Source organism: Jaculus jaculus, chromosome 3, assembly GCF_020740685.1.
Source record: "Jaculus jaculus isolate mJacJac1 chromosome 3, mJacJac1.mat.Y.cur, whole genome shotgun sequence".
NCBI lineage: Eukaryota > Metazoa > Chordata > Mammalia > Rodentia > Dipodidae > Jaculus > Jaculus jaculus.
In genome coordinates, this window is record NC_059104.1 from 97,241,221 (window position 1) to 97,267,752 (window position 26,532).

Sequence of the window (26,532 nt, forward strand, 5' to 3'; positions counted from 1 at the left end):
GCTGGCCTGGGGTTCAATTCCCCAGGACCCATGTAAAGCCAGATGTACAATGTGGAACATGTGTCTGGAGTTTGTTTGCAGTGCAAGAGCCTACAGCACACTAGTTCCCTCTCTCTCTCTCTCTCTCTCTCTCTCTCTCTCTCTCTCTTTGTGTGTGTGTGTGTGTGTGTGTGTGTCTCAAATAAGCAATTTTTTTAATTATTATATTTATTGAGGGAAGTGCAGAGCCAAGGAATGGTACCCACATGGCCAGAGATCCCACATGGAGGGCCTGGGAAAAAAGCACAGAAAGAAAAATCAAAAGGAAGTTCAAGGAGCTCCTGCCACGTGGAGCTCCAGAGGGGATAAAGGGACCCATGTGGAAAGCTCGGCCCGAGGGGAAAACGCACCCACAGCTAGAAGTGCCCAAGTGGTCAGAGAGCCTGCCTTGCCCCTGTAAGGCCATTTATAACCTTATGGGATGGGCTGTCTTCTGGTTCAGGAGGCTGAACTTGACCAACCACAATGTTTAAATCCTATGAAAGACTTCCCTCCCAGGAGGGGTCCTGACTGTGGAAAACAGGTATAGGGAAGTAGGCAAAAGATAAGAAGTCAGATCATCTTTGGTTTCCAGCAAGTGCAAACTTTTCTGTCTTTTTTACCTTCAGGGGTCCAGTCACCCTAACTGTAACCCCTCTCATTCCCCCTCTCATGAGAAGACACTCTAACTACTGTTAGAGGACAAGGGACAATGACATCATATCGTGAACTATTTCCTGCTGAATGGGGCACAAAGTACGGCAGTTAGAAAGTCTCTCCTAGTAAGGGGAACTACTCTAAAGGACCCGAAAGTATATGAATGGAGTGCAGGAAGATAGTCTTGGAAGAAAATGTGGGGGAGAAAGAATAAGTAAGGAGGTAATGAGGAGTGAGCACACAGCAAACTGGTCGCCTTCAGGATTGTCCTTTTTGTGGACCTGTAGGCCTTGGGGAGCATTCAAGAGAACCCAGGTAGATGGAGTTGAATTGTCTCAGGACCATCTGAATGGCAAAGTAGTGCTTGACATGGCCTGAATCTGTTTTTGTATGGCTTGTAAAACAGATGAGATAGTAGCAGAGTTATCAGGAATATATGCATAACATTTAACTTTGATAATTGTGCATATACCTTATTTTGTATAATAGACTTCCAGAGTGTACTTTTTAAAATTTGTCCTGGGGATAACCAGGGCCAAAGGTTGGTACCTTAGAGCCACTGGGTATCATTAAAGGCTGTACAAATATATCTTTGGTCTCAAGACTTATTAAAGGATGTCCTGACATAAGCTACAAGAGATTCACCATTGTTCCCAGTATAAGGAAGTCTTCTGAGTTTAGCACCCCTTGGTCAAAGTCATCCATATATACTTTAGATTTGAAAATAGCCCTTTTGACATCTGTTTTTTTTTTAGATCTATATAAAATTGCCAGCTTCCTTTCTGCTGTAGGAATTAAACTGTGGTGAATGCAATTTAATCATTTCTACTGAGAACTTATTTTTCAGGATATTCTACTCCACTGTGAATTTTAAAGGCACAGAAAATAGAGTGAGCAGTGGTGTCTGGGCATGACCAGGAAACATTTTTAGCCCTGTGATTAGCTTATTTCTTTGGACTTTGCCTACTTCCCTCAAATAAAGTGCTTAAAACAAAAACACCTGGTTAAGCCCTCTGGGGTTAGGCTGAGCCATCATTGTAACTGGAGCTCCTTCCCGTTTTGCTGTGGAGTCCCCTGCTAGGGACATAGCAAACTTACATTGGATGAATGGTTGGGTTCCTCTGGAGATGCAGGGTGTTTGCAGCCGCAGTATCCCTGAGTGGTATTTATCTGGCATTTTTCATGTTCTACAATTTTGCTAAACATTAACCATGCAATGGACTGCCAGTCCCCTCGGATGAATTGAATCCAATTGTGAACACGTTAATCTCTCTGTCCGCCCCTCAGACTGACAAGTCACAGCCTTTTTCTCCTGCTGGTATAGGTTGGGACTATGACTCTGACATTTAGCCTGTCCCCTCCAAGCTCACACATAACTCTCAGACCACCATGTCACAAATGTACAAGCAAAAGAAATACAGAAGCCCAGAGAGAAGGAAGGGAGAGGAGACCTTGCTCCCCCGACCGTACCTCCCAGGGACATTGGATGCCCTTGAATCAGCTACCCTCATAGGCCACTGGTCAGTCAGACTCCAGGGATAGCAAGCAAGTAGTGATTTTTGTGAGAAGCTTAGGAAACATCCCATCTGACCCTGTCTGAGATTTAGTTCACACACTGGCCGGGCCAGTGAAGAGTTTCTCCCAAACTGGACCTTTCTGGGACAGGCCCCTGGTAATCAGTCTGCAGTTATTAAAGCTTCACCCTTCTGTCTACTGACTGTCTGAGCCGCACCTCTTTGGCTCCCAAGTTGAAACTGGGATGGGCTGATGCTTGAGGCTGGGGAGAGCCCTGGTGTTTGCCTGGTTATGCTCTTTTGTATTGCTTTGTTTTGTTTGGATTGTTTTTCGAGGAAGGGTCTCACTTTAGCCCAGGCTGACCTGGGACTCACTCTGTAGTCCCAGGCTGGCCTCAAGCTCACAGCAATTCTCCCACCTCTGCCTCCCTAGTGCTGGGACTAAAGGTTGAAACAGCTGTCTCCTTTTCAGATTCCTGGGACTTCAAGCAATCCACACGCAACATCTCCCCCACCATCAATCAAGCCAACATCGTGGACCTGCACCCAGCATCCGTCTACAGCATCCGCATGTATTCCTTCAACAAGATAGGCCGCAGCGAGCCAAGCAAGGAGCTCACAATCAGCACTGAGGAGGCTGGTGGGTGCCTTAGCATGCTCCTTCCCAGCCCACTGACCAAGGGCCAGGGATCAAAAGCTCAGGCTGGGGAAACCAACCGTGTCCACTGACTTGTGGGTAGAAGAGATCACAAAATACCCTTTCATGTCTGCTTCTGGACACATGGGAGGCTGGGAGCTTTGGAAGTTGGGGGGGCACTGGTGAGGGGTATATTTATCTTTCACCAGGTGGAGTTCTAGATGCTCAGCTTTGGGGAATGGTTCTGCCCTCCTCCCTTGGCCTTGGCCTATGTGAGAAAGACATACGTACACACTAGATCTGTAAAGGATAAGAGTCCTGGCCCCCGGATCACTTTCAGTGACCTTTGTCACAAATCTTATTTTACTTTGTATGTACACATGCACATGTGTGTGTGTGCACATGTGTGTTTGTATGTGTGCAGACACAAGTGAGGGAGTGCACATGCACCGGTGTGCATGTACATGTGAAAGCCAGAGGTCTATATCACTTGTCTTCCTCAGCCACTCTCCACCTTATTTTTTAATATTCTATTTATTGTTTATTTATTTGAGAGAGAGAAGCAAGTAGAGAGAGAGAGAGAGAGAGAGAATGGGCACGCCAGGGCCTCCAGCCACTGCAAGTGAATTCTAGATGCATGTGCCTCCTTGTGCATCTGGTTTTAGGTGGGTACTGGGAATTGAACCTGGGTTCTTTGGCTTTGCCAGCAAGCACCTTAACTGCTAAGCCATCTCTCCAGCCCAACCACCTATATATATATATATATCACATATATCACATATATAAATTTTTTTAAATTTTTTATTATTTATTTATTTATTTATTTGAGAGCGACAGACACAGAGGGAAAGACAGATAGAGGGGGAGAGAGAGAGAATGGGCGCGCCAGGGCTTCCAGCCTCTGCAAACGAACTCCAGACGCGTGCACCCCCTTGTGCATCTGGCTAACGTGGGACCTGGGGAACCGAGCCTGGAACCGGGGTCCTTAAGCTTCACAGGCAAGCGCTTAACCGCTAAGCCATCTCTCCAGCCCAATTTTTTTTACTTTATTTGCATTACTTCTTTGTGAGAGAAAGAGAAAAAGAGACAGATAGAGAGAGAATGGGCATACCAGGACCTCCAGCCTCAGCAAACGAACCCAGACACCTGCGTCACCTGGTGCATCTGGCTTATGTGGGTGCTGGGTAATCAAACCTTGGTCCTTAGGCTTCACGGCAAGCACCTCAACCGCTAAGCCATCTCTCCAGCCCTCCACCTTATTCTTTTTTAATGTAAAATTTTTATTGACAACGTCTATACTTACAGACAATAAACCATGATAATTCCCTCCCTCCCCCACTTTCCCCTTCACAACTCCAACATATCCCCTCCCTCTCTCTGTTAGTCTGTCTTTTATTTTGATGTCATCATCTTTTCCTGCTATTATGAAAGTCTTGACTCCACCTTATTTTTTTATTTATTTGGCAGAGAAAGAGGGAGAGAGAGAAAGAGAGAACAAATGGGCGCACCAGGGCCTCCAGCCTCTACAAATAAACTCCAGATGCGTGCGCCCCCTTGTGCATCTGGCTAACGTGGGTCCTGGGGAATCAAACCTGGGCCCTTTGGCTTTGCAGGCAAATACCTTAACTGCTAAGCCATCCCTCCAGCCTCCACCTTATTATTTATTTATTTTATTATTATTATTTTTGGTTTTTTGAGGCAGGGTCTCACTCTGGTCCAGGCTGACCTGGAATTAACTATGTAGTCTCAGGGTGGTTTGTAACTCATGGTAATCCCCCTACCTCTGCCTCCCAAGTGCTGGGATTAAAGGCATGCGCCACCATGCCTGGCCCTCCAACTTATTTTTTAAAATTTTATTATTTATTTAATGACAGAGACAGAGAGAGAGAATGGACATGCCAGGGCTTCCAGCCACTGCCAATGCACTCCAGACACATGCGCCCCTTTATGCATCTGGCTAACGTGGGTCCTGGGGAATCGAACCTGGGTCCTTTGATTTTGCAGGCAAGCACCTTAACTGTTAAGCCATCCCTCGAGCCCCACCTTATTTTTTGAGACAGGTCTTTCACTGAACTAGAGCTCACCAGTTTGGCTAGACTAGCTGATCAGCAATCTCTAGGGACTTACCTGTCTCTACCTCGCCAGCGCTGGGATTACAGGTGGGTGCTACATGCCCAGCTTTTCCACAGTGCCAGGGATCCAAATCTGGGTCCTCACGCCTGCACAGCAAGTACTTTACCCACTGAGCTATCTCCTGAGCCCTGCCACAGTGTTTTAACAAAAATTTAAACAAAACTTATCCTGCTATAGTTTCTTTTATTTACTACTAAGAAACAAAATAATGCAGAAAATCTCTAAAACGCATTTGTGCAATTTTACAAATAATCCTCAAGTAAAAGCTGGTATGGTCAGTGCTGATGGTCAGCACCTGCAAGAGGGCCTCAAACCCAGATCTGTGTTCTCTTACACGGGTGTCTCCGTCCTCCTCAGCAGTCCTCCAAGTCAGGATGCGGGGCTCTGTCCTCTGCCAAGCCCTGACTCATTATGTCTTCTTCTGGGTCTCCAGCTCCTGATGGGCCCCCCATGGATGTCACCTTGCAGCCAGTGACCTCACAGAGTATTCAAGTGACCTGGAAGGTAAGTGAGACACCCTTTTGCCTCCCCCTCCTTAATCCAGCAAGACAGGTTTGCTGGTCTCTGGTTTGAAGCAATTCCCATGCCTATTTGCCTAGAAGAAGAAGACAGTAAATGGAGGCTTCCCCTCTTAACCCCCACTGCCCTCACCCATGGCTATCTGATGGACGACTGACCACACCTGGGGGGGGTTGAAGAATTGGGCAGTGACAATGTGGTTCTCCTACCACCCACCCTTGAACCCCAGGTAGAGAGAGTAGCCCCAAGTCTTTTTTTTTTTCTTTTTATTTTTGTGTGTTTATGTTTAAGTGGTATGCATGCATGTGAAGGCCAGAGGTCAATATCGGGTGTCTTCCTCAGTCACTCTCCACCTTGTTTCTTTAAAAAATATTATATTTATTTATTTATTTATGAGAAAGAGAGAGAGAGAATGGGCATGCCAGGGCCTCTAACCACTGCAAACAAACTCCAGACACATGTGCATCCAGCTTTATATGGGTACTTGAGGAATGAACCTGGATCCTTTGCCAGTAAGCACCTTAACCCCTAAGCCATCTCTCCAGCCCCCTCTACCTTACTCTTTAAGACAGGGTCTCTCACTGAGCCCGAGGCTCACTGATTCTGCTAGACCAGCTAGCAGTCAAGCCCTAGAGATTCTCTTGTCTCTGCCTCCCCAAACGCTGGGATTGCATGCACGCACCTTGTTTTTCAAGGTAAGGTTTCACTCTAGCCCAGGCTGACCTGGAATTCACTATGTAGTCTCAGGGTGGCCTCAAACTCACAGCAATCCTTCTACCTCTGCCTCCCGAGTGCTGGGATTAAAGGCGTGTGCCACCACAACCAGCTACCACATTTGGATTTTATGTGGGGTCTGGAGATCTGAACTCAGTTCTCATGCAAGCACTTTGCCCACTGAGCCATCTCCTCAGCCCCCAGAATGAGTTTTTAAAACACTGATGAGTGGTATTTTAAATACTGTAAAACACACACACACACAAATTAACTGGCCTTCTCCAAGGCCCAGGGAAGCTTCAGAGAAAAGAGACCAGTATCTGCTACAACCATTTCTAAGGGCCTGAAGCCAGTGAGCCCTTGGAGAAACCATAGTAGTGTGTCACTCTAGGAAATCTTAAAGGAGACTCCATAGCTGGGCAGGAAGAGGGGCAGAACCAAGAGTTGAGCTGCTCCTGGGGAGCTCTAGCCCGGCCACCTGTCCCTCCAAGTGCACAGATGGGCCAGCAGCCCTGTGCCTCCCTGGGGCGCTGTACCTTCTTGTCTTCATGACTTGCTCTTGTTTGGCTTTCCTTATGAGAGAGACAGAATTGGCCCTCTAGAGCCTCCAGCCACCGCAATTGGACTGCAGACACCAAGTGCCACCTTGTGCACATGCGCGGCCTTGCGCTCGCCTCACCTTTGTGCAGCTGGCTTCTGTAGGTGGCCGGGAGAGGCGCTTTCATTCATATCCACCAGAGGTGTAAGGTAATTTGCCATGGTAGTTCGCATAGAGACAGGCATAAAACATAAAGGCACACAGTCTGGCATCCCGGTTCCATCTCCCCACGGCAGCAATGTGGAGCAGAGACCTTCCCCAGACCTGTCCTTGCTCTCCTTGGAGCCGCCCCCTTTCAACAGTAGGCCTTGGGAATGGAGGAGCAGAGACCTGAGAATTGCCAGGGCTTACTGGAAGAGAGGGAATGGGATCTGTCAAGCTCCAGGATCAGTAAGAGACTAGCTAAAATAAGAATGGGCATAAAGGGCTGGAGAGATGGCTTAGCAGCCAAGGTGCTTGGCTTCAAAGCCAAAGGACCCAGGTTTGATTCCCCAGGACCCACCTAAGCCAGATGCACAAGGTAATGCATTTGTCTGGAGTTAGTTTGCAGCAGCTAGAGACCCTAGCAAACCCATTCTCTCTCTCTCTCTCTCTCTCTCTCTCTCTCTCTCTCTCTCTCTCTCTCTCTTTCTTCCTCTCTTAGAAAATAAAAAAGAATGGGCAGAACAGCAATAGAGCAGAGCAGACCATCATAGGCAAGAGTACTCCACTATATAGGGCACCACATGGACACACACACGTGCATACCCTACACACACCAAAAGATGGACTTGAGCTTGGGAAAGCTGTGCCAAGGATTAGTCATGTTCTCGAAGATGATTGCAGGCACGTGTGGATGGCACACTCATATGTAGCAGCAGCAGCCTGATCTCTCCCTTCCTTCGAGAAGTGACCAGGAGCTGGGTAGCTGGTCCCTCCTGGAACCTCTTAGAAAAAAAAAAAAAAAAACTCTCCAGGGCTGGAGAGATTGCTTAGTGGTTAAAGCACTTGCCTGCAAAGTCTAGCAACCCAGGTGCAGTTCCCCAGGACCCATGGAAAGCCATAAGCGCAAAGTGGCACATGTATCTGGAGTTTGTTTGCAGTGGCTGGAGGTCCTGACATGCTCCTTCTTTCTGTCTTTTTTTCCCTCTCTTTCTCTGTTTGGATATTATAAAACCTCTCAGTATTTTGATCTGGGCTCCAGAAGTTTCTATAGAAACTCAGGCCAATCCCAGACTCAAGTTGATGATGTTGGCATCTTGGTTCTGGGCCCATTTCCTAGGCCCACCCCGGGGAACCCTAAGATGGGTACAGGGAACTACATGGAGCACTGAGACTTTTGCTACAAAGCTCTGACCCAGAGGTCGATAAAAATTTAGAATTAAATTCATTTCTCCAAAGTCTCATAATGAAAAATAAAATTGATTAGAAAGTTAGAACTTTGGAATGAACCAGACCGTCAATAAATTTTGGGACTGACTTCTCGGGGGATTTTTTTTTTTAACACTGAGAAAGAGATTAATGAAAAATAAAGATTCACTTGAAAGATAAGTCACTTCGCTTTAAGACTCTTTCTACAAGATGGATCATCCCTGCTTTATGACATAAATTTGCAATCAGCCCTATTGATTTCTTAATGCTTCAGAGAAAGATTGTTAAGATTGATTTAAATCCTGAGTGGGTGTGTTTGAGAGGGAAGGAGATAGGAAGGAGAAAGAGAAATGTGAAAGGAGAGGAAGAAAAGAGAGAGAAGGAGGGAAGAGAAGAACTTCAAAATTTGCATAAAATTGTGGAGATATATATGTACATAACAGGGTGCCTAGATGTCTATTCAAGACCTTTGTCAGCATGTGTTGATGTGAGCATGTGTACAGGTGTATGTATGTCATAGTATGTAGTCCTATGTCAGATGTGTAGGTATATATCATGGCTAGATAACCCTGGATCATGTATATGGGTGTATATCATGGCAAAGATAGTCCTAGGTCATGTGTACAGGTATATGACACAGTATGGATATCTCTGGGTCATATGTACAAGAATATATCATGGCTACAGCCCCGTGATATGTAGAGGTATATATTATGGCATAGACAGACATGAGTCATGTGTATGGGTGTATCTAATGACATGAATACTACTGGATCATGTGTATAGGTATCTGTCATGACGTAGATACTCCCATATCATGTATACAGGTGTATATCGTGGCAGAGATAGCCCAAAATCATGTATGAGTATGCATCATGACATAGATAGCACCATGTCATGTGTACAAGTCTATATCATGACATGGCTAATCCTAAATCATAGGTACAAGTGTATATCACACAACAGACAGTGTGTTTAGTCGTGTGTACATGTGCATATCATGGTGTAGACGCCCCTGAATCACATGGGTGGCTGTGACATCACTGCTCACAGACCTCTGGGTCTTGTCTACAGGTGCATATCCCTGCACAGGTAGCACTGGATCATGTGTATGAAAGCGTATCATGGCACAAATACTTCTGAATCATGTGTATAGGTGTATATTATGGCATCGATAGCCCTGGTTCATGTGTACAGCAATATTTCATGGCTAGATAACCTTGAGTCATGTGTATGGGTGCGTACTATGGCATAGAGAACCCTGGGTCATATATAGAGGTATATGCATATCATGGCTAGATAACCCTGTATCAGGTGTGCTGGTGTATAATCGCAAGGCATAGATAGTCCCAGGTCATATGTAGAAGTGTGCATCATGGCATAGATACTCCTGGGCTATGTATATGTGTGTACATCATAGCTGGATAATCCTGGATTATGTGTTCAAGTATACATCCTGGCATAGATACTCATGGTTAGGCATCTATGGGTATAGCATGGCACAGATAACCCTGGTCATGTTGCCGTGAATAATGATGTTTATAACAAATATGTATTTATGTGTACTTGCCATTTGAAAGCGTGTTCTGGTGTGGAGGCAAAGGTATCAGGTTCTGGAAAATGTGTTTGTGTCTCCAATAGATGTCTAAATGTGTGTGTGTGTTTGCGTGTGTGTGTGTGTGTGTGTGTGTGTGTGTGTCTACAGGTATGTGGGTTCCAGTACAGACCCAACTGTAGAACTCTGCCCACTTGAAGGCAAGTGCCTTCAAGAACCACCCAAGGGCAAAGAGAAACAAAATCCGGGCAATAGCAAAAAATGAAGTCAATTAAACACACACCTCTTTAGTGAGTTCAAAACAATTATGTTAAATTAAAAACTTAATTTTATTGAGCTAACAGTAAGCTTAAAGTGCAGTTCATTTAAACATTCATTGAATTAAAACAACAGTGAGGCTGTTTTACGAACTTAATTGTTTTTGATCTCCCCATTTTTTAGTACAATAAAAGGTGGGCTTTTAAATTAACTCCATTGTCATTAAAACCCTGGCATAAGCTGGTTTTATATGCACTGGGATAGCTGTTCTATCTCAATTTATAGATGGGCAGGCCCAGTCACTAAAGGAGCTGGTTTCTATTTGTGAGTCTAAACATGGCTCGCCTTGGGCAGGTATGGGAATTAGAATGTTTGTCTTGAGTTTGAACATGCGTATTACTGGTTCTGGGCATGAGTGAATACACCAGTGTGTGTGTGTGTGAGTGAGATCATGTATGAAGCTGTCAGGTATCATTGTTCATGTGTCAGTATCTTCTGTCAGGCACTCCAGGGCCTCTAGCCACTGCAAACAAGCTCCAGACCACCTTGTGCATCTGGCTTACATGGGTACTGGGGAATTGAAGTGGGGTCTTTGTAGGCAAGCACCTTAACCACTAAGCCATCTCTCCAGCCCTCCTTGAGGAATTTTTTAGCTGTAAACATACATAGAATGTCCATCTCTGATCATGGTCAAGTGGAGTTCAGTGGCTATCACATGTTCACAGTGCAGTGTAATCATCACCATGAGCCCTTTTCACAATGTCTTCATTACCCCCTACTGAAAATGTAGCCAGGAAACAATAACTCCTCTCGTCCCCTCCACCAAACCCCTGCAAACTGTTTCTAAAAAAAAATTATTTATCTATTTATTTAACAGACAGAAAGAATTGGCACACCAGGGCCTCTAACCACTTCAAATGAACTCCAGATGCATGCACTTTTTTGTGCATCTGGCTTTATGTGAATCTTGAAGGATCAAACTCAAGCCATCAGGTCTTTACAAGAAAGCACCTTTAATTGCTGAGCTATCTCTCCAGCCCTCCAATTTTTTTTTTAATAAATTTGGCCAGGCCTGGTGGCACATGCCTTTATTATTATTTTTATTTGAGAGCGACAGAGAGAGAAAGAGGCAGAGAGAAAGAGAGAGGATGGGCACGCCAGGGCTTCCAGCCGCTGCAAACGAACTCCAGACGTGTGTGCCCCCTTGTGCATCTGGCTAACGTGGGTCCTGGGGAGTCGAGCCTCGAACCAGGGTCCTTAGGCTTCACAGGCAAGCACTTAACCACTAAGCCAACTCTGCAGCCCCAGCCCCCAAATTTTTCTTTCTCTCTCTCTCTTTCTTTCTTTCTTTCTTTCTTTCTTTCTTTCTTTCTTTCTTTCTTACTTTCTTACTTTTTTTTTGGGGGGGGGGGTTCAAGGTAGAGTCTCACTCTAGCTCAGGCTGACCTGAAATTCACTACGTAGTCTCAGGGTGGCCTCAAACTCATGGCAATCCTCCTACCTCTGCCTTCCAAGTGATAGGATTAAAGGTGTGTACTACCACGCCTGGCTCCAAACTTTTTTAAGTCTATTAATTTTCCTCTAAAGACCTCCATAATTAAAACTATACCATGTCCTTGTGTCTTTATTTCACTCAGCCATAATATCTTCATGGCCCATCTATGCAGTAGCATATAAGAATTGTATTCTTGCTGGGCGTGGTGGTGCACATCTTTAATCCCAGCATTCTGGAGGAAGAGGTAGGAGGATTACCATGAGTTCAAGTCCATCTTGAGACTACATAGTGAGTTCCAGGTCAGCCTGGGCTAGTGTGAGACCCTACCTCGAAAAACAATACAAACAAACAAAAAATAAACAGTGAATTGCATTCTTGGTAAAGCCAGGTGCACAAGATAGTGCATGCATCTGGAATCCATTTGCAGTGGCTGGAAGCCCTGGTGCACCCATTCTGTCTGTTTCTCTTTTATCTCTCTCTGCTTACAAATATAGAAATAAAAATATTTTTCTAATAAAAAGAGCTGGGGAGATGGCTCAGCAGTTGAAGTGCTTGCCTGTAGAGCTTAAGGACCTGGGTTAAGTTCCCCAGTGTGCCCACATAAAGTCAGATGCACAAAGCAGTGCATGCATCTGGAGTCCATTGGCAGTGGCTAGATGCCCCAGTATGCCCATTCTGTTCATCTGTCTCTCTTCTATCTCTTTGCTTACAAATAAATAAATAAAAATATTTTTATAAAAATAGAATTGCATTCTTGGGCAGGAGAGATTGCTCAGTGGTTAAGGTGCTTGCCTGCAAAGCCCAATGACAGGAGTTTGATTCCCCAGTACCCACATAAAACAAGATGCACAAAGTGGCACATGCATGTGGAGTTTGCTTGCAGCAGCTAAGGCCCTAATTCTCTCTCTGTTTCTCACTCAGCCAGGCATGATGATGCATGCCTTTAATCCCAGCCAGCACTCAGGAGACAGAGGCAGAAGGATTGCTATGAGTTCAAGGCCAGTCTGAGACTACATAGTAAATTCTAGGTCAGCCTGGACTACAGTGAGACTACCTCAAAAAAAAATCACATTCTTTTCCTTACTGAGTCATATTCCATTGTATAGATATACCATGTCTCATTTACCCACTCATCCCTCAGTGGACACTTGGGGGCCTCCACCCTTTGACTGGTATCACCAGTATGGCTATGAGCATGGCTGTACAAGTAGCCAATTCTCCGCTTTCAGTTTTGGGGGTTATACCCAGAAGTAGGAGTGTACAATCACGTGGACCATATGGACAGTCAATGTTCAGTCACTTGAGGAAGAGCCAAATTATTTCCCATCACAATCACATTATTTGATGTTCGCACCAGCAGTGTAGGAGGTTTTAATGCTCCCACAACCTCTCTCATTTTTCTTTGTTTTTTCCCCCAATAATAGCCACCCCTGTAGCTGTGAACATCTATCTCAATGTATTTTTAATTAATTTATTTATTTGCAAGCAGAAAGATACAGATAGAAAGACAGACAGAGAGACAGAGACAGTGGGGTGCCAAGGCCTTCAGCCACTGCAAAGGAACTCCAGATGCATGTACTTTCTGTGCATCTGGTTTTATGTGGGTACTGGGGAATCGAACTCATATCCTAAGACTTGACAAACAAGTGCCTTAACTGCTGAGCCATCTTTCCAGCCCTCAAGATATTTTGTGTAATTCCAACTCATTGCTCATCTCCCTCTCCTTTGGATCACTTTTGTCTGAGGTTCCAATTCTCCCGGGCCTGTGAGCCATGCAAATGATATCTCTATTCATGCATGCTTGCAGGTGTGCGGTCAGTGAGTATGTATTTGGGGTCCAGGCACCTTTCCAGACACAGATACCACAGTTGAAGGAGACAATATGCCCCCATCCTTTTGTCACTTCGGTTCTACCAGGGTAGACAAATGCTTAAATGAAAGCCATGAGAAGCCAGGGAGAAACATAAGGCACGCTGGCCAGAGGTCAGGGAGATCTGCCTAAGAACTAAAGGGAGGCCTCATGGGGAAGAGGACTACTACTCAGTAAGGTCGTGACTGAAGGCAGGACCCAGGGTGAGGACAGTCAGGAGCCTGGTAGGAGCAGCGAAAATTACCAAGGAGAGAGGAGACAGGTCTGCAGCGCCATGGGTATCAGGTCACAGAGAATCGTGTGGCCATGGTAAGTAAGGCCCTGGGCTTTCAGGCTGAGTGAGGCAGGAGCCATCAAAGGCTTGGGCACAGAGGAATGACGTGTTGGAGAAAGTCACTGTGTCTTTGTCTCTGGCCTTCCTCCTTGCTCACAGGCACCGAAGAAGGAGCTGCAGAATGGTGTCATCCGGGGCTACCAGATCGGCTACAGGGAGAACAGCCCGGGCAGCAATGGGCAGTACAGCATCGTGGAGATGAAGGCCACAGGGGACAGTGAGGTCTACACCTTGGACAACCTCAAGAAGTTCGCCCAGTATGGTGTGGTGGTCCAGGCCTTCAACCGGGCTGGCACGGGGCCCTCGTCCAGTGAGATCAATGCCACCACGCTAGAGGACGGTGAGGGCAGCAATGGGGTCAGGAGCAGTGGGTCATATTCCAGCCCAGCTAGGGCTGCCACGAAGGTGGGGTCCCCTCACTCACTCTTACGCCCACCTTGGTCATGTGAACAGTACAGGCTCCCTGAACCACTTGCTAGCTTCTCTGGCCCCACTGGCTCTCAAGGAAGGCTTCACTCAACACACACACGCCCTCAGCCCATGCAGTCACTCCCTCAGTTTATCTGTGGGCTATTGGCCTGATGGACAGTCTGTCCACCTGTCCATCCCAGCATCTCCTTCCTGCCCTCTGGCCCCCTAGCCCATCTCCAGTCAAACGCTTCCCTTTTAATCCCAGGACCTGTTTCTCCTTTCACAGTTTCTTGGGAAAGGGGCAAAAGCCAAGTGTATTTCATTGTTGTGACAAAATACCTCACAAGAAGCAAGTTAAAGAATCTCATTTCACCATTCTTTCTCTCTCTCTGCCTCTTTCTCTCTCTATTGCACTCAAATAAATGAATAAAAATAAACAAAATTTTTTTTAAAAAGGGGGCCTGGAGAGATAGCTTAGCAGTTCAGTACTTGCCTGTGAAGCCTAAGGACCCTGGTTCAAGGCTCAATTCCCCAGGACCAACGTAAGCCAGATGCACAAGGTGGCACACGCATCTGGAGTTCTTTTGCAGTGGCTGGAAGCCCTGGTGTGCCCATTCTTTCTGTCTCTCCATGCCTCTTTTTCTCTCTGTCGCTATCAAATGAATAAACAAAAATAAACAAAAAATTAAAATAAAAACAAGAATCTCACTTCAGCCTGGCATGGTGGCACATGCCTTTAATCCCAGCACTTGGGAGGCAGAGGTAGAATGATCACCATGAATTTGAGAACCCCCCCCACACACCTGAAACTACATAGTGAACTCCAGATCATCCTGGGCTAGAGTGAGACCCTACCTCAAAAAACAGACAAACAGCCGGGTGTGGTGATGCACACTTTTAACCCCAGCACTCTGGAGGCAGAGGTAGGAGGACTGCTATGAGTTCAAGGCCACCCTGAGACTCCATAGCGAATTCCAGGTCAGCCTGGGCGAGAGTGAGACCCTACCTCAAAAAAAAAAAAAAAAAAAAAAAAAACCAACAACAAAGAACCTCATTTCAGCTTACAGCTCAAGGTCACAGTGTGTCTTGGTGGGGAGGGCATAACAACCTCGTACAGTGAGTGGTCCAGCAGAATCCAAATATCCCATCACTGGAGAACCGGCTCTTGAGGTCAAGGTCAAGCATGCCTCCACCTCCCTGCCCCCCTCTGGATATACAGCCCTGCTGTCCTAAATCTTGGCTTTAGGTGGGAGCTTTCAAATTCCAATTCCCCAGAGTGTTTATCTCATTGCTGTGGGACACAGCTGGGCTTTAGGTTTGGGCAGATTAGGATAGCCCCAGAGTACTGGGCACCTGAGGGGAAAAAAAAAAAAAGAGAGACCATAAAAGAAAGGAAAGTGCTGTGGAGAGCAGAGAGGTGCTGAATGCTCCAAGCATAGCCACCCTGAGGACAGCGCCACAACCGCCTTACACCTGGAGACATTGGGCCTGGTAAGCTGAGGAACACCAGCATGTCACCTCTCAATACAGTAACATTAATCCATGCAGTTTACACAGCAGCTCCCATACCTGTGCCCATATCAGGATCTCCACGGTCCGTCAATACCCACTGGGCCAGCAACAGAGCTCTGCACAGTAGGGTTAGGGTAGGGCCAGGAGTGTGCATCTCTACCACGTTCTCCAGTATGCCACTGCTGGTCCACAGAGCACCTCGGGAACCACAGCTGCCTCATTATCCACAAAAGGCAGTCCAGGGCCTGGAGAGATGGCTCAAAGGTTAAAGCCACCTCCTTCCAAAGCCTGATGGCCTGGGTTCCATTCCCCAGTACCCACATAAAGCCAGATGTACAAAGTAACACATGCATCTGGAGTTCTTTTGCAGTGGTAGGGGGCCTTGCTATACTTATACACTCATATTCTCTCTCTCTCTCGCTCATAAATAAATAGTGAGGAAAAAAAAATCAACCAAGACTTGTGGAGGTTAAGTGTCCTGCCAGAGTCCCCTACCTAGTAAATAAGAGCATCATAGAAACCCAGGCCTGACTCTGAGACTATACTCTTTCTTATTATTTTATTTATTTATTTATTTATTTAAGAGAGGGGGGAGAGAGAGAGAGAAGGAGGCAGATAGAGAGAGAATGGGCATGCTAGGGCCTACAGCCATGGCAAACAAGCTCCAGATGCATGTGCCACCTTCTGCATCTGGCTTATGTGGGTTCTGGGGAATTGAACCTGTGTCCTTTGGCTTTGCAGGCAGGCACCTTAACAGCTAAGCTATTTCTTTTCTCTATCCCTATACTCTTTTAAAAAAAAAGTTTTATTTATATTTTTGGTTTGAGAGAAAGAGGCAGAGAGAGAGAATGAGCTCGCCAGAGCCTTCAGCCTCTATAAAGGAACTCCAGACATGTGCGCCCTCTTGTGTGCACGTGTAACAATACGTGTTTGCATCACTGTGAGTCTGGCTTATGTGGAACCTGGAGATTTGAACAGGAGTTCTTAGGCTTTGCAGGCAAGCACCTTAACCACAAAGCCATATGCTTCCCCTGAGACTGGAAATAAGACTAGTTATTTAAAAAAAAAACAACTGCCAGGCGTAGTGGCGCATGCCTTTAATCCCAGCACTCTGAGAGGCAAAGGTAGGTGGATTGCTGTGAGTTCAAGGCCACCCTGAGACTGCATAGTGAGTTCCAGGTCAGCCTGGACTAGAGTGAGACCCTACCTCAAAAAAAAAATCAAGAAAATAAATAAATAAATAAAATTTTAAAAAAGACTCAGGGGAGGGTGCTGGATAAACGGCTTCATGATTAAGGCAAAGCCAAAGGACCTAGGTTTAATTCCCAGGACCCACATAAGCCAGATGCACAAGATGGCACATGTCCAGAACTTGTTTGCAGTGGCTAGAGGCCCTGGCACACTCATTCTCTCTCTCTCAATCTCTCTCTCTCTCTCTCTCTGACTTTGTCTCTCGCAAATAAATAAATAAATAGTATTTTTTAAAAAACACTGGGGCTGGAGGGATGGCTTAGCGGTTAAGGCGTTTGCCTGCAAAGCCAAAGGACACAAGTTCAATTCCCCAGGACCCACGTTAGTCATATGCACAAGGGGTGCATATGTCTGGAGTTCATCTGCAGTGGCTGGAGGCCCTGGTGCACCCATTCTGTCTCTCTCTTTCTGTCTCTCTCCCTCTTTCTCTGTCAAATAAATAAATAAAAATAAAATAAAATTTTAAAAAGACTGGTTGTAGGCGCTTTAGGAAGTTTTGTCAGAGGCCATCCCACCTGACGCAGCCCCAAGGTCCCCTCTCTCATAGTGCAGGGCAGGGCAGGGCCTCTGTGAAATACTGCCTCCTTCACTCAGGTAGGGGCCCTGGAATTACTGCCAGGGAGAGGGCTCCGCATGGGCTGCTGTGGAGTCCTTTCACAACACAGGAGGAGAGGGAAGAAAGTTTCCACCAGCATTTGCTCAGCAGTTTTTCATACTTAATTAAGGCCCTCGTTAGCCTGTCAGATCCTGATCGTTTCCTGGCAATATTAGCGCTCCTCCTGGGGTATTCAAGGGCCCCTGCCTTAGCAAGAGTGTCTTTTCCATAATTGTATTACCTTCATTTTGTTCGAACGGGCGATCTGTATTAGTTTATTACACTGGGTCCCTAATTACATGGTGCTTATATTTTTACACCTAAGTAATATGAAACAATAATCACTCTCAAAGAGGATCGTTAAGATGATGTATTATCATTTAAATGCTCATAAAAATTAGAGTTGCCTCTTGTGGGGCAACGGGATCTAATTACCTTGCCTCCAGCCTCTGCCTCTTTTCTCCCATTTAGTGAGCGGGCTTGCTCTTTCCTTTTGCCCCGGGGCTCCCCCAAAACCAGCCAGAAGTACCACCAAAGTTCTCTTTAGCCAAGGTGACCTCCAGGACCTGGTGCTCCTAGTGAAGCAGGGCAGGCTGCTGCCGGCCCATGATGGGGCCTTAGGTGACCCCAAGAAGGAGCTCCTGAAGGAGAAAGTCCAGGTTGGCCTCCCATCATCCCAGGCATTTTGCTATATTCTTGTAGGAAAATGGGGTCATACACCCAGAAGTCCTGGAACTCGCCTTTCTTCTACCAAGAGTGATTGAGATGGTCTCCTTTTTTAAATTTTTATTTATTTATTTATTTGAGAGCGACAGACACAGAGAGAAAGACAGATAGAGGGAGAGAGAGAGAATGGGCGCGCCAGGGCTTCCAGCCTCTGCAAACGAACTCCAGATGCATGCGCCCCCTTGTGCATCTGGCTAACGTGGGACCTGGGGAACCGAGCCTCGAACCGGGGTCCTTAGGCTTCACAGGCAAGCGCTTAACCACTAAGCCATCTCTCCAGCCCGAGATGGTCTCCTTTTTGGCCTTCCTTTCAGCTTAGCACCAGCACACAAGAGACCCTAGGGCCAAACCTTGGCTCATACTTCTCCATGGCCAGTGGACGCTGAGGGGCTGGATATATACATAATATACTGAATGATAGACTCCCTGGGACTGACTTGGTCTTCCTGATCTGCCACATTCAGCCTGTGGGGTCCCTGGTTGTAGTAGTCCACTGGGAAAGTTTGTCCCCTTTTCTGGAATCTAATGAGCCAGGGCTTTCCTGCCAAGAGAGCAAGTGGCCAGTGCCGTAAGGGTGACTGATTGCTCCAGACTGTAGCAGAGAGCCCTGGCTGGACAGTTGGCCTCCCCAGCCCACTGAGTCAGGGGATCCCTCATTTTGTCTCACTCAACAACCCTCTGGTGAAGCAGCAAAGCCCAGTCTAGGGCGTGTGTGGGTGCTGTGACTTGCACCCTCACTGATTAGGCCCTTGGTTCTACCCTATGCAGTGCCCAGCCAGCCCCCCGAGAATGTTCGGGCCCTGTCCATCACGTCTGATGTGGCTGTTATCTCCTGGTCGGAGCCCCCACGCAGCACCCTCAACGGTGTCCTCAAAGGCTACCGGGTCATCTTCTGGTCACTCTACGTTGATGGGGGTGAGTCTATTGGGACTGATGTGTAAGTCCAGGTTCCTTGGGGACTTGCTTCCAGACTTGGTTAGAGCTGATGGCGTGTCAAGCGAAAGGGCAGCTCCTCTCCCCACATGCAGACGCCACAAGGAGGTGATGGTGATAATAACAGTGAGTTCCCTAGTGATTGTCCTTGTTAGCCTAGTGCCAGGGGCAGGGGTGAGGTGAAGGTGGTGCACATGGTGACCTCCCTGGTGAGGGGTGGGAGGAAGCACCAGTCACCCTAGACAACAGCATGTATGGGGGGTCACTTAGGGCACCAGGGGCACATCTGCTCTGCCAGCTTAACACATTGATGCTAGATCTTTCTGGTTCCATCAGGCAGCTGGCACAGGCAAACGTGGCCAATGCAGTGTTCTGAGGGACTGCTTTTAGTGGGGTGGGGAGGATGGGCAGCCCAAGCTAGCACCGGAAGGGAACCATTACCACTTCTGCCAAAGGGGAGAGAGAGAGAAAAAAAATAGGGTTAAGTGAGCCTAGGGAATCTTCCCCTCGACCAAACCCAGCTAAAGCCAGACCTGTTCAGGGAGCGGCGTAGGCCCCGGGAGAGGTGGGGCAGAGCGTGCAGGGAGAGCAAGGAGCGGCAGGTGGGGGAGACCCAGGACAGTGGCCCAGCCTCCACCGCGCCGCCTTCGTCCCAGGTGCGCTGGTGCACACAGGTCTAAACAACACACACACACACATACACCATGCTCCTGCTTTCTAGTGTACACAAACGTTTGCCAGTAGCCAAGAAGTCCTTAGTCCACGCAAGCCAGAGGCCCCGCATCCTAAACTGCGCACACATTCTACCAGAGGCTTTTCATACCTCAGCAGAGCAGAGGGACCTGCAAGGAGTTTGCATCCCAGTCCTGAACTTTCTGCCTCCCAGCCCCGTGCCCCTCTTTCTTCAAGACACCAGAGTCTGGCCTGCGACCATCTGCCCAGGGTTAGTCCCGTCCCCTTTCCCACCCAGACTCGACTCTGCTCTGCTCTGCTCAGACCCTCTCCTGTCAGAAGCATACCCCTGCTTCATTCTCTCCTATAGAAGCTCGGAGGCCTGGGCTCAATCAAGACTTGGCCCCTGCAGGTCTCTGAAGTTCTTTTGCTATGAGATGCCTGACCACAGTGCTCAAAATGTGGCTGTGCATTTATGCTGGTGCTCAGTCACATAAGCCCTCTTTTTACAGAACTTGCTTCCTCTTTTTCAAGGTTGCAGACTTCCCAGCTCAGTGCCCAGAGAAGGCATTGGCCTCACGAATCTCCAAAGACCCCTGGGTACTGACCATGTTGTCCTCTCTCAGAATCTTTCTCTGGCTGTGTCCCGGACACATCTGCCCACCTTCCTGGGCTCAGGCCTCTGTGATCCCGCCTGCGTATCGGAGCCCCTCACACTGGGCATGGCTTTCTAGTCTTCTAGGTCCTCCAGACTGCTGTATCCTCTGGTCAAGCCCTCTGTCTGGGCCTTTATCTGCCCCTGACCACAAGCCAAGCATTGGGAGCTGGTTTGTAGTCCATCATCTCTACAAGGCCTGTTCCCAACCAGCGTCTTGGACCCATCTTGCCCAATGTTTCAATAGGAGACTCAGAAACTTGTCTCTTTTTGTCCTTGAGAGACCTCCTCCATGGGACCCTCTCCTTAAGCCCTTCTTTTTTTAAATTTATTTTATTTTATTTTATTTATTTGAGAAAGAGAGAAAGAGGTGGGGTGGAGAGAGAGAGAGAATAGACACACCCAGGCCTTCAGCCACTGTAAATGAACTCCAGATGCAAATGCCACTTTATGTATCTGGCTTATGTGGGCCCTGGGGAAATCAAACCTGAGCATTTTGGCTGCGCAGGCAAATGCCTTAGCTGCTAAGCCATCTCTCCAGCCCCGTAAGCTCTCTTTTAGAGTCTACAGGAAACTCCCTAGTGGAGCCAGAATGACAGGGTCTTCATGAACACGATGAGGGGAGCTGGGTGACGGGAGGGGCCATGCTTCAGGGAGGGATGGAGAGATAGAAGTGTTCTGAGAGGTGAGCATCAAGTTGCACTTGGCAGTAGGTCAGTTGGGGGCTGGGGCCAGGCTAACACATGACTAGGCCCTGGTTGGGCTACTTAAGAAGAGGCACAGCCTGGGGGCAGTGGCCCAAAACTGTTCCCAGGTACCCTGAGGTGAAGACTCGAGTCCTCACCTCCATGAAGCCAAGAGCCTAGGCTGGCCAAAGGCAGGGCCAGGCCACACATCCGAGCCCGCTATCTCCACAGAGTGGGGCGAGATGCAAAACATCACCACCACGCGGGAGCGGGTGGAGCTGCGGGGCATGGAGAAGTTCACCAACTACAGCGTCCAGGTGCTGGCCTACACGCAGGCTGGGGATGGCGTTCGTAGCAGCGTGCTCTATATCCAGACCAAGGAGGACGGTGAGTCCAGGCTCCAGTCCAGGCCTCCCCTACCCTCAGGGACCACTTTCCTCAGAGCACCCCACTCATACGCTGCTCACTTCTGGCTCTCACTCCAGGGACAAGGCGAGAGCAAAGTGCCATCTCTCTCCTAGACCTTTGAGTCCTTGGAAGACGGGCTTGGAGGACTCAGGTCCCACTTTGGGACCACAGGACATGGGGTGCTCTAGGACAGATGTATGAACATCCAAGCACTGCCTCCTCACCCCCCGCCCTCTTCCCAGCCGAACCCCAAGGGCTCCCTTCTGTGGTATGTGCTACACTGCCGGATGCAGATAAGGATGCTGGGTTCGGTGGAAAGCAGGACTACTGCCCAACGCATCCTAGGCTAGGGACTTGGTGGTCACCCAGAGAGGCTCCAGCATGAGACAGGCCTTAATCCCACTAGAAGGGGGATGAGCTGGAGTTGTGATCTTCGGTCCTTCCTCATGGAACAGGACTGGATAACACTGGAGATAAGGGGCCAAATTCAAGGGCAGAGTGCCAACGCTGTGACAGGTTGGGAGTTGAGCCAACCCAGGAAGGAAAGAGTGGGAAGAAGGGTCCAGGATTCTCACCAGGCCAGGAGCTGCACAAGTCCAGGAGCTCCGCTCAAGCACTGGACCTGGCTCACCACTCTGGCTTCTGCTTCTGACATACACTTCTTTTCCAGCACACCACCCCCAGCACTTGATTGTATTTTGCTCTGTGTTGGTTGCAGTTTTTGGAGTCAGGGTCTCACTTTAGCCCAGGCTGACCTGGAGCTCACTCTGTAGCCCAGGCTGGCCTTGAACTCACAGCACTCCTCCTGACTTTATCCTGCTGAATACTGGGATCAAACATGTCAGCCACCATGCCTAAGTTTTCATTATTTCTTAAGTAAATTGTCTGCACCAGGCATTCTGTTCTTAGGAGGGCTGGTCTGGGTGAAGGGTGGTCAACACCCAGTGGGTACATAAATGACAGTAATAGTTGGTATCATAATTCAGCCTGTTTCTTCAAAGAATGTGGACATCCAGAATGCAGGTGCTACCCAGACATATTGCAGAGGGTGCTGGAAGATGGTGCTGAAGAGATGGCTTAGTGGTAAAGTCGCTTGCCTGTGAAACCTAAGGACCCAGGTTCAATTTTCCAGATCCCACATAAGCCAGATGCATATGGTGATGCATCCATCTGGAGTTCATTTGCAGCGGCTAGAGGCCCTGGCACACCCATTCTCTTTCTCTTTCTCTCTTTCCCTCCCTCCCATCCTCCTTCCCTTCCTCTCTCTTTCTGTCTCAAATTAATTAATTAATTAAATCATAATTTTTTTAAGGTGCTGGAAGAATTAGAGGTGCTGTGCTGGGCATGGTGGCGCATGCCTTTAATCCCAGTACTCAGGAGGCAGAGATAGGAGGGTTGCCAAGAGTTCAAGGCCACCCTGAGACTACATAGTGAACTCCAGGTCAGCCTGAGCTAGCGTGAGAGCCTACCTCAAAAAAACAAAGAAAGAGAGAGAGAGAGAGAGTTAGAGGTGTTGAAAAGGATCAATCATACTGGGAGATACGAAGAAAAATTTCATGAGTGGGCCAGCACCAGGACTAAACCAGCTCCCATTGAAATGGGATTTTAGGGGTTGAAGGAAGTCCTTGAACCCCAAACCCTGGGTCCATGCTTGCATTTAACCAAAGAACTGAGCAAACCAAACTGAGAAGGATAATTGTTAAATGATTGTATTGAGAGAAGTACAGAGCCAAGGGAAGGAAAATGAATATACCTGCATAGCCTGAGAGCCCACATGGTGGCCTGGAGAAAAAAATAAAGAGATTAAAAAAGGACAGAAAAGAAAGTACAAAGAGCTCCTGCCATGTGGAGGGCAGGAGTGGGTAAACAGCCCATGTGTGAGTGGGGGTCGGGGTATTCTCCCCTCGTCTGGATCCAATTGGGCAACTCTCCCTAACCCAGAGGTTCACGAGTGATGAATGGGTCCCTAATAGTTTGCCCTTCCCTTGCAAGCGTATTTATAACCTCATGGTGGTGGGCCCTACCTTCTGGTTCAGGTAACCCAGAGAGACAGCCAACTGGTGTGGGCTACAGGCTGTCTCAGGAAGGGGCTAGCCATGATGCCAAGTTCTGGGGGCTAACCTTGACTAACCACAACGTTAGGATTAAAGCCTAGGAAAGACCTCCCTCCCAGGAGGGGGCCTAGGTTGTTTGTGGGGAAACAGATCTAGGGAAAAGATAAGAAATCAGATGATACTTGGATCTCTAGCAAAGTAGAGAATGCAAGGATAATTTCAGGGGCCCAGTTACTCTAACTGCCTAACAAAGCTACCTGACTCCCTCTAACCAGCTCAGTTTAATCTCCTGCCCTCTTTTAGGCCCCTGACAATAGCCCTCCTCCCTCTTAAGCTCTAAGCAATTCAATATTTACTGACCTGCCTGCCCTACTTTTCCAGTCATTAATCCCTCATCAAGCTTCCTGGGTCAGCTCTGGGCAGAGCCACCTGTTCCTGTGTAGAGGATGTGCTGAACCAGTACCCAGCTCCTGGTCCCATCTGAAGCTTCAAGACCATGCAACAGATACCTCTGTGATGTCTAGAAATGGACCACTATGGTCCCTGGGCTTCCTGCCTCTTACTTTGATCAAGATCAGAGTCATGAACACCTTCATGTGTTTAATCAGTGAGGCCCCAAAGGTGGCTCAGCTGGGTATTGTCCTGCTCTGCTGGGAAACCTCAGTTCTCCAACCAGAGCCACTTTCAGATCCACACACAACAGGAACTAGGCCTGAAGGGGCCACTGCCTCAGCCTTCAGCAGGCAGCTCCCAGTGTGAGGAACGCTGGCCAATTCCACAGAGAAGCATGCCCGGCCATGTGGTCAGCTGGAAAGTCTGCCCTTCATGTTCCTTATGAAAAAATAGGGACAGTGGTGCCTCATCAAATTGTAAGAGGCAGGCTGGAGAGATGGCTCAGCAGTTAAGGCACTTGCCTGTGAAGCCTAAGGACCCAGGTTTGATTCCCCAGGACCCTCATAAGCCAGATGTACAAGGTGGTGCATGCATCTGGAGTTCATTTGCGATGGCTAGAGACCCTAGCACACCCATTCTCTCTCTCTCTTTCTCTCTGTCTCTCTTTCTTTCTCTCCCTCTCAACTAAATAAATAAAAATATTTTTTAAATTACAAAAGGAGCAGGCATAGTGGCACACTCCTTTAATCCCAGCACTTGGGAGGCAGGAGGATTGCCATGAGTTCAAGGCCACCCTGAGACTACAGAGTGAATTCCAGTCAGCCTGAGCTAGAGTGAGACTCTATCGCAGAAAACCAACAACAGGGCTGGAGAGATGGCTTAGCGGTTAAGTGCTTGTCTGTGAAGCCTAAGGACCCCGGTTCGAGGCTCGGTTCCCAGGTCCCACGTTAGCCAGATGCACAAGGGGGCGCATGCGTCTGGAGTTCGTTGGCAGAGGCTGGTAGCCCTGGCGCGCCCATTCTCTCTCTCTCCCTCTATCTGTCTTTCTCTCTGTGTCTGTCGCTCTCAAATAAATAAATCAAATTTTAAAAAAAACCAACAACAACAACAAAAAAGTAAAAGGCAAGATACCTAAAAAGTCCTTTCTAGAAGAAATAATAGTTGCTTTATAGATACCACTATTCTGGCAATGAAATGACAAGCCAGGGCCCCCATATTTCCAAGGAGAGGCTGAGGCCAGAAAGGGTGCGAGATGAGGTCTCAGTCTGAATAACAGCCACGCCTTGATACGTCTGTGACTTGCTGTCATAACATGACACCCCCTCACCCCAGGCTTGTGAAGTAGACATTCTTTCCATCTTTCAGGTGAAAGCACTGAGACCTAGAGAGTCTGAACTACTTTGGAACTGGCATTCAACTAAATGATGGGACAGCTAGACCATCCTCATATTGGGGCCATAAGAGCATCATTATCACATGGACTAGGGAGTCCTGTGTGAGGCAGCTCTGGGGCTGGTTCAGGCAATGGCTCCCCTCTTTTCCCTCTGCTCTTCCAGCATGGCAGGATTTCAAGATGGCCACAACTCCCAGCATCACACTCCACTTCTGAGTCACTTCTGAGTCACCATCCCTCTGTTGGAAGTGAAAGCTACAGTTCTCAGAAGCCCACTCATCAGATCAATCCTATTTCCCACTGGCCTGGATAGGACCACATACTTCTCAATAAACCATGTATCAAATGGGGAATGGAGTTCTCATGGCCAGCGTCTTACCCCAAACTCAGCATATCCCTCAGTGTAGGTGATAGAGACCGCTGTCTCTAAATGTAGGAAGGGGCTGAGGAGATGGTTCAGTGAGTGAGGGAACTTGCTGTTCAAACATGAGGACCTGAGCAGCGAAGTGAAGAGCCAAGTGTGGCTGCACATGCCTATAACCCCCATGCTGAGAGGGGCAGAGACAGGAGAGTCACTGGGGCTCACTGATCAGCCAGGCAGACCAAAAACAGGTTCAGTAAGAGACTGTCTCTGGGAAGTAAACAGACAGAGTGATAGAGGAGCTGGGAACAAGGGTGCTCACCTTTAATCTCGGCACTCAGGAGACTGACGCAAAAGGGTTTCCTGAATTCAAGGCCAGCCTGGGCTACAGAGTAAGTTCCAAGTCAGCCTGGGCTAAGATGATATCCTGCTTAAGAAAAAGAAAAGAGTGACAGAAGTGGACACTAAGTGTTCTCTACTGTCTGCATGGATGTGTGCTCATAGATGCATGTGACTGCAGACACATGTGCATACAACACACACACAAACCAATCAGATAAAATAAGGTGTGGAGCATCATGTTTGAAAGGCACAGGAAGGAGTGACGATGGGGACTAATGTCAGAGGCCTGCTCAAAGCTGCCTAAGAGGAGGTCCTGTGCTGGGGCCGTGAGTGTGAGAAAAGAGGCGAGGAGACCAGGCGAGGTGAGAGGAAGCTCCCCTCTAGGAACCATAGGCTGGAGACTCACACCTATTCTCCTGACTGAGGCAGGCTAAAAAACTTAGATAAAATATCTCTTTAAATACCTGCCTGCAGGTATCAGACATCCA

At 47.9% G+C, this 26,532-nt stretch overlaps 1 protein-coding gene across 1 annotated transcript in view; it reads left to right on the plus strand.

The window, feature by feature from the left end:
• Window positions 1-26,532, plus strand: part of Dscaml1 (DS cell adhesion molecule like 1) — a 379,187-nt gene that overhangs the window by 321,652 nt on the left and 31,003 nt on the right. Inside the window, exons 15-19 of the mRNA XM_004667408.3 lie at window positions 2,662-2,829; window positions 5,393-5,463; window positions 13,752-13,992; window positions 18,916-19,062; window positions 21,325-21,480. Coding sequence (XP_004667465.2) covers window positions 2,662-2,829; window positions 5,393-5,463; window positions 13,752-13,992; window positions 18,916-19,062; window positions 21,325-21,480 — 783 coding nt within the window. The remainder of the gene's footprint in view (window positions 1-2,661; window positions 2,830-5,392; window positions 5,464-13,751; window positions 13,993-18,915; window positions 19,063-21,324; window positions 21,481-26,532) is intronic.